Here is an 18751-nt window from a genome sequence, read left to right as displayed (position 1 = left end):
GAAAGATAGACCATGGATAGGAGATGTGGAAGTCATCAGCACATAGATAGAGATCATAGCCATTTAATTTATTAAGCTGCTAGTAAGCACTTCCTATTTTCCAGGCATTTTGGCATGGTAGTGCATTACCTTGCTCAGGGAAAGCAGGAATTATGTAGATGAATAAAATAAAAAATGTAACCTTGGGAAAAAACCATCATTTACAGGGCCAGTGGACAGGAAAGGAAGAAAAAATTCAATAAAATACCCAAAAGAGAAAAAGGAGGAATTAATTATTAATGTGGCAAGAGACTGGTGAAACACAGAGGAAGAAAGATTCAAGAAAGAACAAGTTGTTCAATACCTGCAGAAGCCAAATATGTCATTGGTGTGGGCAGTAGGGTCATGGTATCATTGGTGAACCTAGTGGGTTCCATCCCTGGTTCAGGAAGATCCCCTGGGGGAGGAAATGGCAACCCACTCTAGTATTTTTGCCTGGAGAATCCCAAAGACAGAGGAGTCTGGCAGGCTATAGTCCCTGGGTTCCAAAGAGTCAGACACAACTGAACAACTCTGCATACACTCACCATATGGCCTAGAGCCTCCCAGCAGAGCCTGTCCTTTCATCAGAGTTGGATTGGATTAGAGATCCCCAACCCTCAGCAAATAAAAGGATGTTTTTATCCTTGTCATCTAGGCGGCAGTAGGAAAGAGGACTTCAATATCTTTTCCTTACTGGAGGAGGAGGATGCTGAACATTTGTAAAGCAAAGTAAAGGTGGTGGGCAGAAGGCGCAAGTGTGGAACACATGCTCCACAACCACAAACATCTGTGTGCCTTTCCCCACCCTTCTCTCCTTGTCCAGCCTACTGATCACTCATTAAACTCTGTTGAATCAGCTGATACTGCCTCCAGGCAACCAGATGAGACAGATTCTCTTTTCTCGCAGGCTAGTTATACATACCTTTGTCCTTTAAGTCATGTATCTCTACTTTTTAAGTTTCTGCATCATATCATAAGCTGATAATGGTGCTGTAATTCTTAGTATCACTTAGCCTGGACTGACACTTTTGCTTCTTGGTTTGAACAACCATGATCATGGGAATTCTCTGTAGGTTGGAACAGAAGGCGTGAGATCTTGAAATACCCAGGAGGCTGGCACAATCGTTAGATCTCTTAAGGGAGCAGTAGTCAGAGGGCAGAGCTGGCAGTGATAAGACTATTGAAATAATTGGATTATGCCCTCACAGTGTGCCCAAAACTTCTCCTGGCTAGGAGAAAGAATATTTTCCTCCCTGGTCTATTTCCTTGTCACTGTGTTTTGTTTCTTTGCTAGATCTCTTGAGTCTTACTATTGTCTAAGTTGTTAACAGATACCTCTGAGCTCTTCCTCCAGGCCTTGCCTCCTTTAATCTCTGACCCTGTCTTTTGTACCTGTCTACCTAGATGTTCCACTGACTTTAAGTGGAATAATTTTAAAATGGAATTTTCTTACCTTTCCTGATTGTTCTTCTGCCTGTATTCTGTGTTTCTCATACCCTAAGTGAAGACTTCCAGGATCTTTCAGTCCTTTGCCTGTGTCCTACCAGCCTGCCTTCCTGATACCATATCTTACTCTGTATGCAGTCACCAAGGTCCATCAACTCTGCCTCAGTGGTACCTCTTGAATATATTCCTTCTCCTATGTTCTCCTGGGGCAGACCTTCATTTTCTTTCTGTCGACAATTGCCAAATGCTTACAGCTGTTGTCCTCTAGTCTCTTCTCTCACCAATCTACTGTGTACACCTCAGCTGCATCATTTTGCCCAAAATATAGTCTCATTAAAAAGAGTGTCCAAAATCTTTGCTGTTTAACCATTAACAACTAAGAGCATTTCATCTGCCACCATCTTTCCAGCTGCACCTTTAGTCAGACTGCATCATCTTCTACATCAGAAGTTGCAGCTGGTGGTTTAGTCCAGATTTGGCCTACAAGCAAGTTTTGTTTGGTCTGCAACTTAAAAAAAATTGATCTGAATCAATGATTTAAAATCAGAGGATTTCCCTTAAGCTAAAGTCAAAGAAAGTTTAGGTAACTGTGAAAGCTTAAAGACAGATGGAAATTTGCAGCAGTCAGTCAAGATTTGAATTCCTAACTACTTAAGTTCTGAGTCCATCTTTCACCTATCTTTGTATTGCTGTCACATATAGCAGAATCTTTACATATACTCTGTGCGTGCATGCTCAGTCCTCAGTAGTGTCCAACTCTTTGCGACCTCATAGACTGTAGCCCACCAATCTCCTCTGTCCATGGAATTTTCCAGGCAAGAATATTGGAGTGGGTTGCCATTTTCTACTCCAGGGAATCTTTCTGACCTAGGGAAGCAGATTGGCAAGCAGATGGTTTATCACTGCACCACCTTGGGAGTCCTTACACATACTAGTCAGTGCCTCATTAATACTTGTTGAATTATTGTTACCTGACTTTTGGTAGATTCTTGACACAAACATTGAAGTTGTTTGTAGAAAAAAATTACTGCGTTAGTGAGTCACAGGTGATCTGTACAGTGTTAAAAAGTGCAGGTCATGTAATTTGCACACCAATAGAAATAAATAAATATGCATTTTAAAGTATACTCAAACTTTACAATGTTTAAAAAATGTGACCAGACTATGGCTGATTCTTGTTGATGTATGACAGAAAACCACAAAATTCTGTAAAGCAATTATCCTTCAATCAAAAAATTAAAAAAAAAAAAATGCGACTGGGACTTCCCTGGTGGTCCAATGGTTAAGAATCCACCTTCAGTGCAGGGGACATGGGTTCTATCCTTGATGGGGTAACTAAGCTCCCACATACCGTGAGACAACTAAACCCATGCACCACAACTACTGAGCCTGTGGGCCACAACTAGACAGCAGCCCAGGTGCCCCAGTGAAGAACCCATGTGCCACAACTGAAGATCCCCAAATGCTGCATCTTAGACCTGAAGCAGTCAAAAATAAATAAATTTTCTTTTAAATGTGACTTTATGGTCATGCAGATAAGTTTGTTCTATGAAGTTGTTGTCCTATAACAGGCAGGAATAAGGCAGAATCTCGAGAGGAGAATTAGAAAACTGCTTGACAGGATGAAATAGCCATCACTGGAAAAGTTGGAGAACCACTTGTGTGGAATACAAACTTTTGAATGTGAGAAATGAAGCAGATAGTGAGTTACAATAGATGCTCCAAGTATCTAATGTGGTTGGTTTGTGTTGAAATTTGATCACACGCTGAGTTATTGATGTGTGTGGAGTGTACTAGGACTTTTCCCCACCTCTCCCTCCCACTTTGACATGAGCATACAGATGAACTTTTTAGAGATAACAATTTTACATCTTTTTAACCTGTAATAATGTCAGAACTTGGTAATCATTGTGGTCCTAATAACAAATTATGTAATGGGTAAAAAACGATCATCTCAGTTTCCCTGGAAACATGGGGCTGTCTATCCCTGGGCTCACATTTCCTCATGCAGGATCTTCCAGATCAGTGATGTGACAGTAACAATAGAAGGGTTAGTATATGCCGGGTACTATTCTAGTACCTGTTTTTACTTTTTTAAGCATCACAACAGTCTTTTCAACCGATTAGCATTATTATTTCTGTTTTGTATATGAGAAATTGAAGCACAAAGAGGATTAGTAACTTGCCTGAGATCCCACTGCTGGTAGGTGAGGGAGCTGAGCTTTTAACCCAGGCATCACTGTGGCGTCTGTGCTGCTGACTTTGGTGTTTGACATGACTCTTGTTGTTGTTGTTCAGTCTCTAAGTCATGTCTGACTCTTTGCGAACCCATGGACTGCAGCATGCCAGGCTTCCCTGTCCTTCACTATCTCCTGAAGTTTGCTCAAATTCATGTCCATTGAGTGATGCCATCCAACCATTTCACCCTCCGCTGCCCTCTTCTTTTGCCCTCAGTCTTTCCCAGTATCAGGGTCTTTTCCAGTGAGTTGACTGTTTGCGTCAGGTGGCCAAAGTATTGGAGCTTCAGCATCAGTCCTTCCAATGAATATTCAGGGTTGATTTCCTATAGGATTGACTGGTTGGATTTCCTTGTAGTTCAATGATCTCAGCAGTCTTCTCCAACACCACAATTCAAAAGCATCAATTTTTCAGCACTCAGCCTTCTTTATGGTCCAGCTTTCACATCCATACTTGACTACTGGAAAAGCCATAGCTTTGACTATATGGACCTTTGTCAGCAAAGTGATGTCTTTGCTTTTTAATATACTGTCTAGGTTTGTCATAGTTTTTCTTCCAAGGAGCAAGTGTCTTTTAATTTCATGGCTGAAGTAACTGTCAGCAGTGATTTTGGACCCCAAGAAAATAAAACCTGACACTGACATGCCTCTTACATTGAGCCTTCTATTGCCATGCTCTGCATGCCTCCACTTCCCTTGTTTACATTTTCTTTCCATAGGCATTTGTCCAACACTTTGGCATCTTGGTTTCCTATCCTTTTCCTTGCTGTTCACACTTCATCTTCTGTGTGTGTGTGTGTGCACTCAATCATGTCTGACTCTTTGCACCCTATGGACTGGGACCTGGCAGGCTCCTCTGTCCATGGGATTGTCTCAGGCAAGAATGCTTTAGTGGGTTGCCATTTCATTCTCCAGGGTATCTCCCCGACCCAAGGATTTAACCCAAATCTCCTGCATTGGCAGGTGGATTCTTTACCACTGAGGCACCTGGGAAGCCCCTTCATCGTCTATTAAGGCACAATTCAAAATAGATGCCTTACTGAATTTCATCTCACTAAGAAGAGGCGCAGGTAATTCCTTCCTTCTCTGGGCTTGTGCAACCCTTTATCGAGGTTTCTCTTACTAAACTTGTATTACTTAACTAACTAACATCAGCTATTCATTTACAGTACTTGGTTCTCTCCTATTTCTCTAAGCTCCTGAAGATTGTCTTTTTCTCCCCCTTAAGTTTCCCTGTCCACTGAATATATTTTCTTATTCGTATGATGAATGAATTAGCAGAGAACAATCCCATTCATAAACACAAAAATGAACAAAGTATAATTTAAGCAGAGTATAGTTTTTGCTTGACTTCCTTTGATTTTTGCTTGTCTTCTGACCTTTGGTCATCAGACCCAGATAGGGAACCAGTGGCCAACCTATTTTGCATATCTGGTTCTACTAAGGTGTAATGAGTATCTCCACCTCCTCAGGCAGAATTCCCTTCAAGATCCTGGAATAGTTATGGGGCAAGTTTTAAGACCTCTAGCATTACCTTAGGGTACTTAAGCTAGCCAAGACTGGGTCAATTCACAACCCATGAAACCCTTAACACTTGGAATGCTTCTTTGTGCTACTGGAATTTTCCAGCTACTTCTAAAAAGGTTTCAGGAAACAACAACTTGAGAATGTCTCTTGGGTGGATCTGAATCTCATTTCACAAACTCAAGAATGAAAGAAGTATAACTTGATCTATATTTCAAGCCTTCATTCTTTAGGTAGAACTTAATTCCAATGAATTTAGGTATTCCTCCATCACTGTTTTCTTTCAGGTTTTGAGGTGTTTTATATGTTGAGGCATAATACTTTGGGTGGTGAGGGGAGGCATCTGGGTAAACATCCTCAGCCCACATTCCTGTTTCACCTGGTCCTTGGTGTTTGGTTCCTGCCAGTTGCCCTGGGATATCCTTTGTTCTTGTTTTTGAGAGCCTTTCAGATCTATTAGTGCTCTCTTCTATTCCTGTTGGACCCTTGAGAATGTGTCATGGGCCGTGGATAATGATGAAGTTGTCTCAGACACATCTGCAAGACATTCATGCAACCTTGCTATTTTTGTGCCTTTTGGGCACATGGAATTGTTCTGCTGCTCCTGCACCAGCTGGAGCCCAAGGAGCTCTCTGAGGTCATTTGAGGCCCCACCTTCCTAGACATATCCTGAAGTCAGTCTTCCTGAGAGTCTTGCCTTTTTCCAGGGTGCTGTCTTGGGCATGAGACACATGTCTATTGCTCTCAGATTCCATAGACATATCTGAGGGTTGCTGTGTCCCAAGATTATTTTTTTCATTGAATCTCAGATATCAATCCTTACATTCCTCATTTCATCTCCAATACTTTCTCCTTCCATCTCCCACCACCTGTCTTGGAGATTCACTTTCTATTCAGGTGACTTCTTATTCATCATGTAATCTCCTAAATCGATGTCTGTTTTTTGTTTTAATTTTCCAAAGGATGTAGGCTTTTGAAAATTAAAAGCAGGAAAACACTCCTGTTTCTTTGCTATTTGTTCTCATATTCCTTCCTTGAGGTAACAACTACAGAAAGGCTTGGCTACTGAATTTATTTGCTGGACAGTAGGGATAGGAGTGGAGTAGTAAGAAGAGCTAAGGAAAGCAGTAGATATTAGGGGGAAAAGTTGGATACCATTCACAGTTTTATCATGCCACACAATATCACATACACATGTGAATGTCATCCTATCCTGGATAGTTTGCAGAGCAGCTTCCTGGGCGCACACTGTTCTCAACAAGCATCTCTAGGGTAATTCTGTATGTCCTGCAGCCCTCTCATAGTTCCCGGAATACAGCTTCTATACTGGTTAGTCTCTAAGCTTCTTTTCTCTCTTCCTCAGAAGGAGGGAAATAATAGAACTGTAGCCAGAATTCAACAACCTCTCCTCACACTGTAGGCACTCAGGCAGTAATAACTATTATTAATAATAGTAATAATAAATTGGTTGACAGATTACTGTTTGATTATCTCTATTTTCAAATTTTGAAACAAACTCACTATTATCTGTAGGATAATGATTTTTCATTCTCAAATTTATCACTGAATTCCAAATATTAGCACAATTTTAACACCCATCTAGCCTTTCTTGCATGCATCTACTTACCTTTTTCTCCTTGATAAACAAACTGTCCCTTCTCTGATGAGCATTTTTGTCCCTTGTCAATGTTGTAAACAATGCAGATAGTTGTTCAGAAACCCCATTAATGTCAGTGATCGTAAGCTAATACAGCAGAAGTGCTTTAGGAAAGGTATGGGCAGATTGAGGTAAGTCTGCATGCAATCAGAGCATGCAATACATAAGGGAAACCAGGGGTAGATTCTATGTAAAATGAATAATCTACTGTAATCTGTTTTGTAAAGACAGTTCACTTGTTTTACCGCTTTCCTTTAGTTGAAGAAACTCATATGATTTGTTTTAAATATTTCATAAAGTCTTCATTTAGCTAAAAGCAAAAAATGTAATCCATAAGGTAACTGAGTCAAGCCTGCCATTTCTTTGTTCATATTTTATTATTTCATGCCTATTGAGCTACTTTGGCTGGGAGAAATAGAATTGATCTTGTGTATTCTCTGTTAATTCACAAGGGTTTATTGTGTGAAGTCTAGAAATCTTAGTGAATACAGAAATTCTCAACTAGGCCCCAGTGCATCTCTGTATTCCCCCATTAGACTGATGTGTTACCACAAAACTCAAATGATGATTACCTCTTCCTAATTTACCAAAGACTTTAAACCTTTAATCTTATGATTAGACTCCTCTGTATGTGTATGTGTGCACAAACACATTTGTTTGTTTCATATCAAGAACAGTAAGAGTTGTTTTAACTTTTTCAATAAATTGGTCAATTGATACATACCGAAATTGAGTTACTTTATTAATATTCATTTGCTTTGCTGTTGCATATATTGGCAGCCAATAGATGCTAACGGAATTGCTGGAAAAACTGTTCATGGTTAGATACATTGCTTCTGGTTTTTGCTTTTCATGAACACTGGCTAATTGTTCTATAATGCAGTCTTTCTAGCTCTTTTCACGGCAGGGCTTATGTATACAGTAATAATATTTTATATAAGACAGTGGGGTAAACGGCTCAGGAACTTGGCTGCCCAGGGACAGAGAGGATCAGTGTCATAGCACATCTGTGTCCTTTTCAAGGCATAGCACATCTGTGTCCTTTTCAAGGCATAACAGTATGCTCCATGCATGTGCTGGGGAGCTGTATTATGGTGTATTGCAGACTACATATAGCTCTTATTTCTACTAGTGACATTGTCTTCTTGATCTTATGATAGCATTAAATATTTCACTAATCATCAGCGTTCTATTTCATATTCTACAGAAGCACACTGTTACTCTTCAGCTGCTCCTCTTCAAGGTTTGAGAGCCACTAGGAGATACTAGTCACTGGCTTCCAGATGGCTTCCAATTTTCTGACTTTGTAACATGGCCCATAGGTCTTGCAGGGAGGTTAGTTTTATAAGTGTACTCAATAGGAAGAGCTTGTATGAGAAGCAGAAAGAGGGAGTGCACTTCTCAGGGTCTTTGCTGGGTGGTTAGCCTGGGTCTCCTCTCCAACCAGATAACTTCCTGTGAACTCTTAATGCAGAACTTGATGGCCTCAGAGCTTAAAGGGGAAGAGACAACAGGCTGAATGTTCTTTGCACATTTCTGCAAAGTTCCTGGTTATGTCTGAGCTGCTCTGCTTCCAAACTCCAGTGCTGCAGCCGACTCCGCTTCTTCTCCCTCACACACTCATTCCTTTCTCCTGTTCTCAAAACAACAAAACACACTTAAATATATAAGTTTAAAAAAGTGTTTAAATACTTACAGTAAATATAAAACTTCCTCTCTTTTATGTGTATTCAAATAAAGTATTCTTCCTTCACTCCTAGTATGTTATTGGAAATGTGATGTGCTAATTTAGGGTGAAGAAAGGCACTAAAAACTGGAATTCACAGTTCCCAGGTTTGAGTTGCAGAACTTCCAGTTAACCAGCAAGATGGGCACATTCAGCCAATTTCTAAGCCTGCTTGATAAAACAAGACTAGTGACACATTTCCTTCTCAGAGATTATCTGAAGATCAAAGAAGATCTCATATAAGAAAATACTCTGGAAGCTCAAGGAATGAAAGATAGATACACTGTGTTATTTTATTGAAAGTGGCCAGTGAGTCCTCAAGGGTAGTGGCAATTGCATGTAAGAATTCAAATGCTGAGGGTTGGTGAGTGTGGCTCAAGTGACAACAAAGCTAACGCACACTCTCCCTCATTATCTCCTCGTCCTCCAGAGCAACCTGATACACTACCTGGGCCTCAGCCATCATCTGCTCGCGCTGAACTTCATCATCGTTTCTTTTGGCAAGAAAAGCGCATGGTCGTCTGCTCGGGTGAAGGTGACCGACACTGACTTTGATGGTGTGGAAGTCAGAGTGTTTGAAGGCCCTCCAAAGCCAGAAGAGCCTCTGAAACGCAGCGTTGTTTACATCCATGGAGGAGGCTGGGCCTTAGCAAGCGCAAGTATGTCCTCACTTTTAGGTTGTTTGGGGTTGTGGCTGGCCCTGGCAGAGATATATGACTGGGTTGACTTTCTTACTGGGTAAGGAGAAGGGGACCACTGGACTTGGTCCCTCTGGCAGTCCCAGTTATCCCTACAATCCCAGCAAAGTTATTCATAGCACCTCCTCCTCCCTCCCCACTTTCCATTCTTGAAAGGATCCTGGTTTGGATGATTAATTATATAGCTACCCTACACCAAGAGTTTTGCCTATTTGTTTGTTAATTCAGGCAGACTATTTTGAAAATATTTCCTGTAATCTAAATCATATACTAACTTATTGTGAAGTACTGAAGTTGCTTTCTATACCCAAACAAGGTAAAGTTGGGCCAGAATATGAGGCAGGTATCTGTAGCTCTAGACCAGCTTGTGTTTTGAAGGCATCTTTCTAGGAAATAGAACAAGGATTTCTGTGTATACATGTTAATTCATCAACATTTCATCTGCTTGTGAAACCAAAGATGAAAATATGAAATGTATGCTCTAGTTAAAACGAATGACCTTGAAAAGTTCAAGAACATTCTCTTTAGCATTGGATAACTTTCGTGAGCAGAATACATTAAAAATGGCAGGCAGCCAAGTGGAGCAGCCAATGAAAAGCATACTAAGGAGGAGAGACAAGGGCCTTACCTCTGCTCATAATTATTATGGAGCTACTTTCTCATCTTAGCCCAGAGATTATTTTCATCCATTAAGTTTAAAGGCTATGGTGGGACTTACTTGGTGGTCCAGTAGCTAAGACTCCACACTGCCAATACAGGGCTCCTGGCTTCAGGGAACTACATCCCACATGCTGTAACATGCCACAGTTAAAATCCAGTGTAGCCAAATAAATAAATGTTGTTGTTTTTAGTCACTCAGTCATGTCCAGCTCTTTGTAACCCCATGGACTGTGGCCCACCAGGCTTCTGTGTCCATGGAATTCCAGGCCAGAATACTGGAGTGGGTTGTCATTCCCTTCTCCAGGGGATCTTCCCGACCCAGGTATAGAGCCTGGGTCACCTTCTTTGCAGGCAGATTCTTTACTGGCTGAGCCACCAAGGAAGTGAAATAAATAAATAACAGTAAATTAAAAAAAAAAAAAAGGCAAAGGCAACTTGTTATAGTTTGTCTTTAAAAAAAAAAAAATGTGGCAAAGGCCAAAAAGTGTAACTTTCTCTAGTAATCTCATTTCATTTAACTCCATATTCATCATTTATTCTTTTATTCATTGATTTGTTCACATTTCCAACAGATGATTACTGAATATGTAGGTCTGCCCAGGGCCGAGAGGTTTCCTGGGGTATAGGACTTTGGGTACAAAACCTCAAACAGTTGTATGCACACCTGGACCTTTGGTCACTCTAATGTGTGCTAGATGATGGGGATACAAAAATGAGTAAAACAGACAGTCTCTGCCCTAGAAAAGATTGCATCTGTAGCATTGGACGCTTGCCAGGAGAGACAGTACACCAGAAGCCAGGATGTGGAAGTGCCAGAAATGGTATGGATTATGAGTCAGCCTAGCCTTTTCCACACAGTTTTGACTCATCAGTCCCATCAGAGAGGAAAGGCTCAGTCTGGAGGAGATATGCAGCTGTTTATGTAGTTGTTGAACTTCTGGTTCTAATACTGCCTTGGAAAGTCTATAAATAAGGTATTTTTTGGCTTTCTGTTGAGACAATCTAGCACTTAATGTAAGAATATTAATATATCCAAAGAACAGCTAACAGATTAAAGTTTTACATATTAAAATATGTAAAAACTTTTGAATTCTCTTTCTAAGAAATGCTAAGACTTCCTAAAACTCTATTTGTCATGGGTTGGTTTAAACAGAATACCATAGTCTTCAAATTGGTGACTTTTCTGAATCACAGCAAATGAGGGTATTAAAAGAAAAATGTTTTGGTTCTAAGGAGGAAACTGCTTATTCACTATGGTTTTTGGAAAGGCATACCTTTGAAGAATTACAAAATCAGAATGAATCTAATATACTTTATATAGATGATTATGAAAGAAATTTTTAGTTAAAAACACATTCAAAGGTAATCTAGTATGATTTCCTGTCATTTTATAGCAATTGCATTTTATCAGAAACCAGGTTAATTCTTTTGTATTTGTACTTGTAACTCTGTTAATGAGACGTATGTTCATATTTACGTTTTTGTTCTTACTATTAATAACTTAAGTCTGAGTCTAAAACAGTCCACCGTTAGCAAAATTTAAGAATAGACAGTATTAAATAGACTGCTTTATAGTGAGTGATTGTTCTCTTGTCTCTTTTAGAAATCAGGTATTATGATGAACTGTGCACAGCCATGGCTGAGGAATTGAATGCTGTCATTGTCTCCATTGAGTAAGTAATTAATAATTGTCATACAAGAAAATTTAAGAAAGGATCCTAAGTAACTATCTAGTTACTTTATTTTACAAGTGATAAAATGTAAAATTAAAGTCCAGAGAGGTGAACTGATCTTCCCGAGGTCACAAAAAATGATTTCTGATGTAACTTAAAATTTCTTGAACTAGCTTTGTAATGCCTCAAATTATCTTTTTTACTTTTAGTTTTAGAAACTTCTGGAAAAAGAATTAGCTGAGATTTTGAGAGAAATATGCAATCAGTTATCTATAGTATATAGTTTAATTACTGCCTTTTATATCTAAAACCAATAAGCACCTTAAAAGAATCTCTCCTACATCCAAGAGTTGGAAAAGGTATTCTCCTGGAGTCAGGTTCTACAATTCAGACCTTGTAAACAGTGATGTGTTCACTAATCTTAGTATAGCCTATTATTATCATTATTAGTATTGATATCAGTGTTTTGAGTTGCTTCTACCAGTTCTGTATTAGCTGTTTTTCTGGGAAACTAAGAAGAATGTGCCCAAAGAAAGGCAATGCCAAAGAATGCGCAAACTACCGCACAATTGGACTCATCTCACGTGCTAGCAAATTAATGCTGAAAATTCTGCAAGCCAAGCTTCAGTAGTACGTGGACCATGAACGTCCAGATGTTCAAGCTGGATTTAGAAAAGGCAGAGGAACCAGAGATCAAATTGCCACCTTTGACTGTGTGGATCACAACAAACTGTGGAAAATTCTGAAAGAGGTGGGAATACCAGACCACCTGACCTGCCTCTTGAGAAATCTGTATGCAGGTCAGGAAGCAACAGTTAGAACCTGACATGGAACAACAGACTGATTCCAAATCGCGAAAGGAGTACGTCAAGGCTGTATATTGTCACCCTGCTTACTTAGCTTATATGCAGAGTACATCAGGAGAAATGCTGGACTGAAGCACAAGCTGGAATCAAGATTGCTGGGAGAAATATCAGTCACCTCGGATATGACACCACCCTTATGGCAGAAAGTGAAGAACTAAAGAGCCTCTTGATGAAAGTGAAAAAGGAGAGTGAAAAAGTTGGCTTAAAACTCAGCATTCAGAAAACTAAGATCATGGCATCCAGTCCCATCACTTCATGGCAAATAGATGGGGAAACAGTGGAAAAGCGACAGACTTTATTTTGGGGGCTCCAAAATCACTGCAGATGGTGATTGCAGCCATGAAATTAAAAGACACTTGCTCCTTAGAAGAAAAGCTATGACCAACATAGACAGAATATTAAAAAGCAGAGACATTCTTTGCCAAAAAGGTCTGTCTAGTCAAAGCTATGGTTTTCCAGTAGTCATGTATGGATGTGAGAGTTGGACTATAAAGAAAGCTAAGGGCTGAAAAATTGATGCTTTTGAACTGTGATGTTGGAGAAGACTCCTGAGAGTCCCTTGGACTGCAAGGAGATCCAACCAGTCCATCCTAAAGGAGATCAGTCCTGAATATTCATTGGAAGGACTGATGCTGAAGCTGAAAGTCCAATACTTTGGCCACCTGATGTGAAGAACTTATTCATTGGAAAAGACCCTAATGCTGGAAAAGATTGAAGGCAGGAGGAGAAGGGGATGACAGAGGATGAGATGGTTGGATGGCATCACTGACTCAATGGACATGAGTTTGAGTATACTCTGGGAGTTGGTGATGGACAGGGAAGCCTAGTATGCTGCATTTCATGGGGTCACAAAGAGTTCAACATGACTGAGTGACTGAACTGAACTGACCTGAAGAATGTGAAAAATAATTTTAACAACTGCAGTGGTTGTAGTAACACAAAAATCATGGTGTTCCATGGCAGGCATTGTGTACACTGTTTCTCCTCCTTCAGATCTTTGTCCAAATGTTATCCTTTCAACAAGGCCTTCTTTCACACCCCTAATATTTCAGTCCACTTTTCTTCTGTTTTATTTTTCTCCAAAATTATCAATTATAATTCTCCAAATTTTCAAAACTATCTCCAATTATCAGTGGACTGACAAACCATATATATAGCTTCAATTCAGTTCAGTTCAGTCGCTCAGTCATGTCTGACTCTTTGCAACCCCATGAGCTTCAGCACGCCGGGCCTCCCTGTCCAACAACTCCCGGAGCCCACCCAAACTCATGTCCATTGAGTCAGTGATGCCATCCAACCATCTCGTCCTCTGTCGTCCCCTTCTCCTCCTGCCCTCAATCTTACCCAGCATTATGTGTTTATTGTATCAGGTAGAAATAGATGATGTAAATTTTGTGAAGGCAGAGGTTTTAGGGATGTTTGTCTATTTTGCTCATAGCTGATGGTTAGTGTCTAAAATTGTCCCTGACAGATAGAAGATATTTGTGATATTGTATTTGTAAGAAATATATGTTTGGTCATACAGATGACCAAATATATATTTTTCATATGTACTTGGTCTTCATCCAAAGTTCCTGGCTCACAGCTCCCCAGATCCTTGAAATTTCCTGTGTTCAGAGTAGTAAAGATGTCTTTTGTTTTGTGAATGAGATGACCTTTGGAAGCATCTAAGGATGGGGATGCTGGTTGCCAGGAGAACCAACCATGTGATTAGAGGGCTGGAACTTTCCTACACCCTGGTCTCTGAGGAGGTGAGAGGGGCTGGAGGCTGAGTCAATTGCCAGCGGCCAGTGATTTAATCAGTCATACCTATGTAATGAATCTTCCATGAAAACCCAGAGGACAGGGTTCAGAAAGCTTCCACTTGGTGAACACATGTAGGTGGGAGAGTGGTACACCTTGGAGAGAACATGGAAGCTCTGAACCCTTCCCATGTACCTGCCCTTTATATCTCTTCCATCTGGCTGTTCCTGAGTTGTATCCTTTTATAACAAATCAGTAACCTAGAGAACAAAATGTTTCTCTGAGTTCTGTGAGCCGCTCTAGCAAATTAATTGAGCCTGAGGAGGAAGTCATGGAACCCTCTGATTTATAGCCCGGTGGTCAGAAGTACAAGTAATAACTTGGACTTGGGATTGGCAGCCTGAGTTGGAGGGAATTGTTGGAACCTCCAGTCTATAACTTGCTGAGAAGCATAGGTGATTACTTGGGCTTGTGTCTGGTGTCTGAAGTAGGGAGGGATCCTACAGTTTTGTAGGATGGTTTAGTCCTAAGGATGGTTTTGTGGTGGTTTAGTCACTAAGTTGTGTCCAACTCTTTGTGACCCCATGGACTGTAGCTCACCAGGCTTCCCTCTCCATGGCATTTTCCAGGCAATAGTACTGGAGTGGGTTGCCATTTCCTTCTCCAGGGGATTTTCCCAACCTGACCCAGGCATTGAACCCAGGTCTCCTGCATTTCAGGTGGTCTCCTGCATTGCAGGCAGATTCTTTACTGACTGAACGACAGAGAACAAATGTTGATCCCTTAATCTGTGGAATCTGATGCTATCTTCGGGTAGATACTCTCAGAATTGAGTTGAACTGTAAGACACCCAATTGATGTCTGGTGCATCGCTTGATGGAGGTATGGGACAAGCCCCTCCCCTATCCCAGCTCTTCCCCCAACAAACACACATTGAAAATTAGTCACAAAACACCAGAGAGCATTTAATACCTATTTATGGAATGAATGAATAAAGAGTTTTGCTTAGCTCTCGTAAAAGTCATCCAAAATAAGTATTTTGATAATTTTCCTCATAGATGAGGAATTTGGGGTCCATAAAGTTAAGTAACCTGCATGAAGTCATACAGGTGGAGTGAAGAATTGAATAAATCAGGTGGAATCAAACCCCAGGTTCCTATGCTTCTTTGAGCCAGAATCAAACTAACATTGAAGGGCTTCTGGTTCAAGATGGTGGAGTAGAAGGATGTGTGCTAATTTCCTCATGTGAGAGCACCAAAATCGCAAATAACTGTCGAACAACCACAGACAGGAGGGTGCTGGAACCCACCAAAAAGAGATACCCCACATCCAAAGACAAAGAAAAAGCCGCAGTGAGATAGTAGGAGGGGTACAATCAGGATAAGATCAAATCCCATAACCACCAGGTGTGTGACCTACAAACTGGAGAACAGTAATACCAAAAAAGTTCTCCCACTGTTATGAAGGTTCTGAGCCCCATATCAGGCTTCCCAGCCAGGGCTTCTGACAAAGGGACTGGGAATCCCCAGGGGGTCTGACCCTGAGGGTCAGTGGGATTTGATTACGGGACTTTCACAGGACTGGGGAAACAGAGACTCTAGTCTTGGAGGGTACAAAAAAAAATCTTATGTGCACCAAGACCCAGAGGAAAGGAGCAATGACCCCACAGGAAACTGAACCAAAACACCTTCTAGTATTGGAGGATCTCCTGTGGAGGCATGGAATCAGCAGGGTCTTACCACAGGGATGGGGGCACTGGCAGCAGCGGTGCTGGAAGGTCCCCCTTGGCATAAGCCCTCTTGGAGATCACTATTAACCCTACCATAGAGCCTATAGACCCCAGGACTGGGTTGCCTCAGGCACAACTACCAGTGAGGGAGTGCAGTCCCACCCATCAGCACATAGTTGGACTAAAGTTTTACCGAGCAAGGCCCTGCCCACCACAGCAAGACCTTGTTTGTCTCACCCTGTCCCTCCCATCAAGAAGCTTACAGAAATCTCTTAGCCTCATCCACCAGAGGGCAGATAGAAGAAGCAAGAAGAACTACAATCCCACAGCAGCTAGAAAGAAAACTACATTACAGAAAGTTAATCAGGATGAAAAAGCAGAGTTATATCCCAGATGAAAGGACAATAATATAAAACCCCAGAAAAACAACTAAATGAAGTGGAGATAAGCTTCAGAATAATGATAGTAAAGATGATCCAAGATCTCAAAAACAGAATGGAGAAGATGCAAGAAATGTTTACCAGTGACCTAGAAGAACTAAAGAACAGAGATGAAAAGCCTAAAAGGAACCAATAGCAGAATAACTAAGGCAGAAGAATGGATAAGTGACTTGGAGGACAGAATGGTGGAAGTCACTGCTGCAGAACAGAATGAAGAAAAAAGAATGGAAAAAAAATGAACACAGCCTACAAGACCTCTGGGACAACATTAAACACACCAACATTTGCATTATGGGGGTCCCAGAAGGAGAAGAGAGAGAGAAAGGATCTGAGAAAATGTTTGAAGAGGTAATAGCTGAAAACTTCCCTAACATGGGAAAGAAATAGTCAACCAAATCCAGGAAGCACAGAATCCCAGGTAGGATAAACCCAAGGAGGAATACCCCAGTACACATATTAATCAAACTAACAAAAATTAAAGACAAGATAAAATACTAAAAGCATCAAGGGAAAAATGACAAATATCATACAAGGGAACTCTTATCAGGTTATCAGCTGATTTCTCAATAGAAACTCTACAAGCCAGGAGGGAATGGCACAATATATTTAAAGTGATGAAGGGGAAGAACCTGCAACCAAGAATACTCTGCCCAGCAAGAAGACGCTCATTCAAATCTGATGGAGAAATCAAAAGCTTTCCAGACAAGCAAAAATTAAGAGAATTCAACACCACCAAACCAGCTTTATGACAAATGTTAAAGGAACTTCTCTAGGCAGGAAACACAAGAGAAGGAAAAGACCTACAAAAAATAAACCCAAAACTATTAAGAAAATGGTAATAGGATCATACATATTGATAATTACCTTAAATGTAAATGGATTAAATGCACCAAGCAAAAGATGGATGGGTGGATAAAACCATGTACATGTATGCACTTCCACTTACCACATCACTCTGCTTGACCCCTCAAATTGCATGTAATTATTTTATATTGTTAAGTTAATCATATCCCCACTATGGCTTACAATTATAATTATCTTTTATTTTTTGTCTGGCTATTGATTGTGAAAACTGATAAACTTCTTTTATTATTGTGATTATGTAATTATTACCCACTTAATACCATTGTATCATGATTGGTCAACAGAAAAATAATAGAATTCTATATCATCAAAACTACCATTTAATAGAAAAACTTATAATCACTTTTTAAAATCCAGATGCATATCGGAATTACCTTAGAATTTTTGAAAAATACAAATGCCCAGGTATTGTTTTTTTTTCTCCAAAGCTCCAGATATGTTTCTAATGAACAGTCATGTTTAAAAACAACTGGACTATTTGATAATTTTATACTTTCATCTAGTTTGTTTCACTTTTTATATTTTATATTCAGTGCTCCCATTTCATATAGTTTATGTTTTCCAATTTTTCCAGCTCTTCTTTTCTTTTTTGATGTTCTTTCTCATGCCTTTATCAAGAGTATGGGAAAAACTTTTGTATACATATATATGGGGATTCCCTGATAGCTCAGTGATAAAAAAAAATCTGCCTGCAATGCAGGAGATGCAAGAGACATGGATTCAATCCCTGGGTCGAGAAGATCCCCTGGAGAAGGCAATGGCTACCTACTCCAGTATTCTTGCCTGGAGAATTCCATGGACAGAAGATCTTGGTGGGCTCTTTGGGGTCTCAAAGAGTCAGACACGACTGAGTGACTGACTTTTAGTTCGTTAGTGTGTGACTGTCCTGTCACATTGATCCAAGTGCAGCAGGAAGTATTAGTTATTGTACAAACTCTGCCTTGTTCTGCCAGAAGGCAACCAAGGGCCAGACAATTGTCAAGAGCCACATTAGCCAAGGAAACAAGAGAGGCCCCAAGTCCCATTAAGACTTTACATAGGAGTCAACCTACTACATCATTTTACTTATCTATTGATGGTACCTGTCTTTTGAATAAGTGTCTCAGGTCTTTCACTGGCTCACAGGTGTATTGTTCTTCTGCTGTGACCTGCAGGGTTTCTGCAAAACAGTCAGACCCAACTGAACAACTAAGCACACAAACACATACATATACATAAATAGTATGTATAATATATAGATTTTAGAAAACTTATCAATTTTTGCCTAACTAAAAAATTTATGACATTTTGATTCTACTTGTTTGACTTAGTAAGAATAGAATTCTACATTTCTTATTTTAAAAAAGTAGATATGCAACAAGCAACAGAGGTTTACTGTAGAGCACAGGGAACTATAGTCAATATCTTGTAATAACCTATAATGGAAAATAATCTCAAAAAATAATTGAAAAAAGAAAACTAACATTG

The 18751-nt window shown here is 40.1% G+C and overlaps 1 protein-coding gene across 5 annotated transcripts in view; it reads left to right on the top strand.

Annotated features, from left to right (window-relative positions):
- Positions 1-18751, top strand: part of NCEH1 (neutral cholesterol ester hydrolase 1) — a 112890-nt gene that overhangs the window by 77654 nt on the left and 16485 nt on the right. For all 5 annotated transcript variants that reach the window (XR_014077102.1, XR_014077103.1, XM_081570957.1 and 2 more), the window contains 2 exons: positions 9042-9270; positions 11573-11642. Coding sequence is in view for 3 of the 5 variants with exons in the window: in XM_081570956.1 (XP_081427082.1) it covers positions 9042-9270; positions 11573-11642 (299 nt within the window). In the remaining 2 variants the exon portion in view is untranslated. The remainder of the gene's footprint in view (positions 1-9041; positions 9271-11572; positions 11643-18751) is intronic.

This window comes from Giraffa tippelskirchi, chromosome 2 (genome assembly GCF_054371585.1).
Source record: "Giraffa tippelskirchi isolate mGirTip1 chromosome 2, T2T-mGirTip1v1.2.pri, whole genome shotgun sequence".
In the NCBI taxonomy this organism is placed as follows: domain Eukaryota; kingdom Metazoa; phylum Chordata; class Mammalia; order Artiodactyla; family Giraffidae; genus Giraffa; species Giraffa tippelskirchi.
The sequence above is the reverse complement of the archived record's forward strand: the minus strand, read 5'-3'. Positions and strand labels throughout refer to the sequence as shown.